Source organism: Rhinolophus ferrumequinum, chromosome 14, assembly GCF_004115265.2.
Source record: "Rhinolophus ferrumequinum isolate MPI-CBG mRhiFer1 chromosome 14, mRhiFer1_v1.p, whole genome shotgun sequence".
NCBI classification, from domain to species: domain Eukaryota; kingdom Metazoa; phylum Chordata; class Mammalia; order Chiroptera; family Rhinolophidae; genus Rhinolophus; species Rhinolophus ferrumequinum.
The window spans coordinates 5071028-5078282 of NC_046297.1; the positions used below are offsets into that span (position 1 = coordinate 5071028).

General features: G+C 40.0%; 1 protein-coding gene across 7 annotated transcripts in view; it reads left to right on the forward strand.

Moving 5' to 3' along the window:
- Nucleotides 1–4246, forward strand: part of TPD52 (tumor protein D52) — an 83459-nt gene extending 79213 nt beyond the window's left edge. For all 7 annotated transcript variants that reach the window (XM_033126552.1, XM_033126545.1, XM_033126547.1 and 4 more), the window contains one exon: nucleotides 1564–4246. In XM_033126552.1, the coding sequence (XP_032982443.1) occupies nucleotides 1564–1683 (120 nt within the window). In that variant the 3' untranslated portion in view covers nucleotides 1684–4246. The remainder of the gene's footprint in view (nucleotides 1–1563) is intronic.
- The last annotated feature ends 3009 nt before the right edge of the window (nucleotides 4247–7255 follow it).

The following is a 7255-nucleotide window of genomic DNA, read 5'->3' on the forward strand; positions in this document are numbered from 1 at the left end:
GGTGAGTCATTTATGTTTTACTTATTTTTTCTTGCTTTTTATTAGTTTCAGGTGTACAAAAGAATGTAATAGACATTTATACCCCTCACAAAGTGATAACCGCCCTCCCCCAATCTACTACCCCTCTGACATCATATACAGCTGTTACAATTCCATTGACTCTATTCCTTATGCTGTACTCCACATCCTCTGACTATATATAGATATAGATAGATATAGATATATAAAATTATAGTTGACATTATTTTTAAGTGCATCATTTATAAATTACAGAAGCAGGGAAGAAAAACAAACGCTGTTAGGAATTATAATCCAGGCCCAAAATTAAGGTAGCGCCAGTGGGACAAAGTCGAGAGATGTTTAGAAATAAGAAATGACAGACAAAAAGTTAGTGATTGACTGGATGTGGAACAAGAGGGGGACATATCAAGGAAAACTACTAGGTGGCTGAGTGGGACAGCTAGGTAGGTGCTGCTGCCATTCAAAGTCTTAAAGAATAGAAAAGGGACCAGTTGTGGGGAGTTCAGTTTTAGACACGTTGAATTGTAAGGAGTTTTAACATTATTTTTTATAATTAGGAATGTCTTTTTAAAATTTAAGAAATATAAAAACTGTGCAAATTTTTCAAACAACTCAGGAAAGATTTTGGATGGGAAAGCAAAAAGAATGCTAGAAATTTTCAACTAGATTGCAGTTGCTAATGAGTCTCTGGCTCGTGAATTAAAATTGAGCTAAGAGCAAGGTCGAGTTAAACCCACTGAGTTGCACTGACTGGTTTTTTACTGTTGGTCACCTGTCCTCCCGGAAGAGAGAGAGCATAGATACATCAGTGTTGTTAAGTATGAAGTGACATGTGTAAGGATTTTGAAAGCATAAAATATTGTACAAATGTAAGGCAGATCTCTTCATTCAGACACGTGTTTATTGACAATTTCAGGCCAAATAAGTTGGTGTGTAGGAAGCACCTGGAGAGCTTATTGAAGTGTAGACTTCAGGTCTGCAGACGGAGCTGGGGAGGCAGGTCTCTGATTCTGCATTTCTAACAAGCTCCCAGGTGAGGTGGAGTCTGTAGGTCTTTGCAGCACATTCTAAGTATGAATAACAATGGGTTAGAAAGCTGACACTGTAGCAGAACACATGTTGCTTTCCTTTGTTGCTTTCCATTGTTGTACTCAATCATGTTTCATGCATGAGTGTAGCTGAATGCGCAATCTGATGGACTACAAAGTTATCCAAATATTAAGAGAATTCAATTGATATTTTAGAATAATAGGCCTTAAAGAATTCTTCAGACAGATTTCCCTGTGCAGAACAATGAGCAGATAGGGGGAAAAAGGAGGAGAGGCAGAATTTATCAATCTGAACGTTTCAGCAGGGAAGACTGCATCTTTTTCCATATAAGTGCACTGAATTCCCTACATATATAATAATCACGGAGCCATTGCGTTCCTATTTGCTCTTCAAAGTCAAATTGGACTTAACTTTATGCAGAGTCAGCTAAGTTTATGTTTCATGATGTCTTGAAGTTTATGGTGCCTTTTCCTTTTTGAACTTATTTTAAAGTCTAAAGTAGGGGGGACCAAGCCTGCCGGCGGTGACTTTGGAGAAGTCTTGAATTCGACTGCAAATGCTAGCACCACCGCCACGGAGCCCCTTCCAGAACATACAAAGGAGAGTGCGTGAGATTCCTACCTTGGTTCTGCTACCCACTGCCAGATGCTGCGAGCGGGATCCAGGCACATCTTGTCAACATCCATTGCTGTGAATTTCCACCCCATGTGCTTTTCTTTAGCTTTACATATTCCTTTGACCAAATAGTCTGTGGATTGAACAAAATAAATGTATCTTCACCTCTGTTCCTGGGCAACACCACACCTGTTCATATGCATTTAAGTCCCTTTATTTAGGAAGCACGGTAGTACTTGGGGACCCTCACTAGAATGGTCTGAGAAGCTGCAGGTTGTCATAACGGCTTTCTTCCTTTACAAAGTGGCTCTGGATCGGGGATGCCAGTTTGATCTTTTCTATGTGATTTTTTTTCATCTTTGAACCTCTGTATATTTGATTCCTAACTAAAATTGTTCTTTACAATTTTCTGAATCCTGGTTATTGAATGTTTGGACATACTTTTCTTTACCTCCAAGGGAAGGACTACCAGGTACAAGAGATATTTTTGAATATTGTTTTGGTGTAAGCTATCTTATATCTTGGGTGTCTGAAGACACCAGACTAAATAAATCAGCACTACATCCCATTTGTTACAGTTTTGTGAGTGATGATATGTACAGTAACCGGTTCCTAGGTGACTTGAGAATGGAACCCTCACATTCTTGCTTGTCACCATTTGTGACAGTAATCATCGTGTATTCGTTCTTACGCCAGTTATTTATGTCAACTTATTCTCACCAGATTAGAGTTCACCAGAGTAAACTGCAAAGGAGCATTCTGAACCAAGCATATTGTATTATTATTAGTAGGTTGAAATATGAACACTCTCATCCAAAGCTCAATTCAAAAGTCTGAAAATTTTTTACATCTAGGTAGCTGTCAAAAATGCTAAAATCAATCACATCTAGGGAAAACACTGCTGTCTCCATTTAATTCATTTAGCACCATTTAAAATAGGAAGCACACCGAATTATATGACTGATACAACTTGAAAAAATTTTATAACAAGGGGTTAGTGATAACTCCAGAGGATTTAACGCATTCATAAAAATCGACTCGTCATTTTCTACTTGTATGTTTCCAGTGTGTGAGAAATGATTAAATGATTCTGTAGACATCGCCCCCAACTTTGAAAACTGGGTGTCAGGGCTGAACGCACCAAAGCCTCCGGCAGTAACGGCATGGAGGCCACGTACTCTGTCAAATTCTAGTGGCTACTTACTCATCACGTTCCCCATATGCGGTGTATGGTCATGGCCTCAATGCTGTCTTTGCTAGTTATCAAGTTGTGATTGTCTTATTATTGTTTATGCCAAATGTTCACTGCCAAGCTTGGAGTGACCTAAAGCATTTTTAAAAAGCATGACTAGATGTACTCCGTACGTTATCTTAGGAAAACTAAATTTGAAAAGCCACAAGTGTTGGTTGTTATAAAATAACATGCTGCCATTCTTGATTCTGAGAGCTTTTGTTAGCATTTCAGGTGCATTTGACACTCTGCTCTATTACATGTGAGAAGCTTAATAAATTCTGTATATCAGTAGTATAGGTCTCAGTATTTATTATGAGACCAGTGGTCTGGAAACAGCTTGTTGTATTGAATAATCAACTGGTGTCCTATGCTTTAAAATAAGGCACTTTTTTACCATCTGCTTTCAACACTGCTTCATGGTATCAGACTAATATATTATAAATTATTTCCTTAGAGAGGATTTAAGGCAAAGGTTGTTGAAGCATTGTCCCGAAGGAGTGAAGCTGTAGAAAAAAATTTTTTAATAGAAATATTGTGGTTATTCAGCATAACTGTTAAGTTATATTTTTCTACCAACTATGTAGTCTTTCAGTTTTTTTCACAGTATCTCTTTATCACATTGTTTCTTGAGCATCCCGCCCTTTTACTATCTTAACAAGGCAAAATGGAGTAAGATGGCAATTTTTTCAGTTGAGTGAAATATCCTGAAATCTCTAGTTTACGGGGAGAAATAATAGAAATAGGGGTGGAAAATGGGGTGGTGTTTGTGGGTACTGGTGATGGCTGTGAAAGAAGAAATCAGACAAATCATGTAATCTAAAAATGATTTAATCTATCGTAAAGTACTCTGCCTCTTAAAAGAGTATAGGGAGGATGAATTTAGAAAAATAAACATGGATTTAGAAATAGTATTCAAAATGGTCTTTGTGGAAGATTCAATGTTTTGAACTCAGTTACACTTTATTATGTTTTCCGTTTGATGCTATAAAAAAACAGCAACTTGAGGGTGAACTCTCAGATATTCAAGGATTCAAGAAATGTCAGAGAATAACCCCTGAAATTGTCCCCTTCTTACAAAGACATGGCCCATTCTTATGGAGTCTGTGGGAAACAAAGCAAAAATTCTTATGCTTATGAGACCAAAGTAATCAATGGAAGAGAGTGGAACTCACTGGATTATCATTTAGAAACTCAAAGAAACTACTGAAAAAAACAAAAGGCATGTTTAATTTGGAATCACTATTTCTGGATTTGTTAATCAAGAAATGCACTCTGTCTATTTTTCTTTTGTATAGTATTTGAAAACAATAAAAAGTCTGAAATTTGGGTGTGGGTCCTTTTGTATGTATTACCTGTCTGTTGAGGAAAGATGTGATCTCTCCTCTCCTGACCCTTCGCATCCTGGATGTGGAAAAAACCATAAGCAGCTATGTGGATTTAGTGTATCAACAAAACTGAGAGGGCTACGTGCTGACTACCTCATGGCATTTGTAAGTGACTATTTGTTGTCTATGTGCCAGAGGAAATGCTACAGGAGGCCATATGTCACGATCACGTGTTTTCGTCATAGCTCTTACGACCCAGATGAAAAATCAAATTTTTGCCCTTAGTAAGGAGACATTTGGCCATTCATTAGTGACTGTCCCATTGTAATTGGACTACTTAGAGAGACCATGTTGGATTACAGTTAATATAAAGCGTTGTCACTTTTAAGTAAAACTTCAAACCTTACATTTCACGCTTTTCGTATTGTTCTGAACAAAAATCAAAAAACAAGCCAAAATAACTCAATCATAGTTTATAAGCCACCAGAGGGCAGGGCCTGCATGTGCCTGTCACCTGCCAGGGTTTCATACTTAAAATAAATGCTATTTGGCAACCAAAATTCTTGCCAACTCTCATATGTAATTTTGATTTTGCTGTTTGGCTGGCAGTATGATTATTTTAATGTGGCAGTTTTCCTAGCACCTAGTAAAAACCAAACACAATTTTGTTGTTGGGATATTTTTAAGTGGGTAGTATCTTTCACTTTAACACCCTCTATTTCAATGGACTTCAAAGTTCCCCCTTGGATTCTAGGATTAATTCTCTTATTTTCCAGGTCAATGTAGTGTTCCTTCTTCCATCTCCTTAAATGTTATTGCCTAGTCCCACTCATCTTCTACATGATCTTCTTAATGATCTTATTCATCTTATGGCTGGAAAGACTGTCTTTAGAGTGATACTAATATCTCCCAAATGTATTGCTAGCTGTGTCCTTTTTTCCAGGTTTTCATGCATGCTTAAGGGGCATGAATGTCTCTCATTACCTCCTGGTCACCTCCATATAGCTGCTGTTTACCGAACGTTCAGTACGTGTTGGACACTGTATATCCATGTCCCTTAATATTTTACTCAAGGACGTGGCTGTGTCACTATTTTACAGATCACAGCCAGTAGACGTGGAGCCAAGACTTGAACAATCTGTTACTTTCCTTGCCATCGCCATTACTAATATTTTTACAAAGCATAGTAACAATGTGAAGCTATAGGGGAGACAAGAGGACTGTATAATAAAGGAAGGGATGGTCCAAGGAGTAGAGCAGGATCAGAATCCCTGTGGTGCCCTGAAGATGTTAAAACACTGCCTTCCGATTTTGATGTCACAATTGGTGCTTGCGTAGTCAAGAACAAAGTGTGCGGACATCTCTTTGTCAATTTGCAGAGTCCTTTACGTCCCTCTCCTTTGGTGCTCTACCAAAGAGAGAGAACTAAGCATACCTTGAAGTCGGCTGAAACAAACTCATGTTAAAAATTTGAGGATTTGTTCCAAAATACCTGTTGTCACAATTTTCAAGGTATCTACGAGCTGGCTAAGACAAGACATGAACATCGTACATCTAGTGAATTCTAAGAGCTGGGATGTTAGTAATCCTGTGTATCCCGTAGCCAGATACAGATAAGTTTACACAGCACTTTCTTAATTTAACACAGGGCCTAGTAATTTGTTTTTACAAATGAGGAAGCCAAATTAACATTACATTGGTTTGCCTGAGGTCAGGATTAGAGTCAGGACTAGAACTAAGGGTCCTTAAGGTCACTGGCCAATGCTCCCTAGAATTCATCACACTTTTCCTTGAATGGAAGTAGAAGCAGCAACAGCCATACAGAAAGAAAAAGGCAAACGTGTCTTAGGCAAGACCTCATTAATCGCCAAGGGAAGTAAATGGTTTAAGTGCCAAGAGAGGAGAACTTCTCTGGAGTAGAGTTTATGTGGAGCCCCTTACTGAATTTGTAAGGATTACCTTACAGGTGGCTAGTAATAAGCCTGTGTAGGTATGTGATTCCCACAAGTACACACCATTCCCAAGGTACTGTACTTCTAGTGTTCTGTATTTTGTCTTAAGATTTAAAATCCGTAGTCAAAGGTATTAACACGGGCTGTGGTCATACATAAAAATTCCTTCTTTCAAAGTACTTGCGAACGAATTGGAAAGAGTGCGTTCCACCGGCCCCCAAAATAACTAATTACATATAAACGCTTGCCTAGCTAATTAATATAACATTACTGGTTAGAAGATGGATGGACAGCTTTATCTGTCAACACTTCCTAAATAGGGTGTTAGGCTCGGTTTTGAAGACGGGGCCGATTCTGGGGATTAAGATGGTCGGGAAAGGGAGAAAATCGAGGCGGGGGGCGCCCTCTGCTGGTGCCTAGTTAGGCACCTTCCGTAATTTTATCTGGAAGTGACAACAACGTTTCGGGAAGCTTTTCTGTAACGTGGGTGGGCTGCCCGCAGAAGGGGCAAGGACAACCTGGGATCCAAGGTTTCAGAACTGTTTCAGCCCCACTGCATCACGTGCCCCGTGCCAGGGACCCGACAGCGGAACTCCTGTTACCAAGTTGGGAGGGCAGACGCTGCACGAAACGATTGTTGAAAGTAAAATGGCGTATGAAGAACCGGTAAACGGTAGAGAGAAAGCCGGGGGAGCCCGATGGGGTGTATCTGGGGTTCCAATTCTACAGAATGAAATCAAGGAGAACCTCCTATCTGAGCAAAGGCCTGAAGCGCGATGGGGGAACGAGCCCTGCAGCCATGTGGGGGGCGGGGCCAGAGTGTCGCATTATCAGAATTTAGAGCCCCTTGGACAGGCCCCAGGGATACCTGGGAGGGCGAAATTCCCGAAGTGAAAAACGCTCTCCACGCAAAACGAAGCGGATCGCAGCCAGTAGACGACCTCCAGCCAACCACTTCACCCACCGATATTACTTTCAGCCTCTCCCACACCATTCTGCGCGTGCGCTGCATAGGCCACGCCTACCACGCATCAGTGCTTTGCGGTATAAGGGCGGAC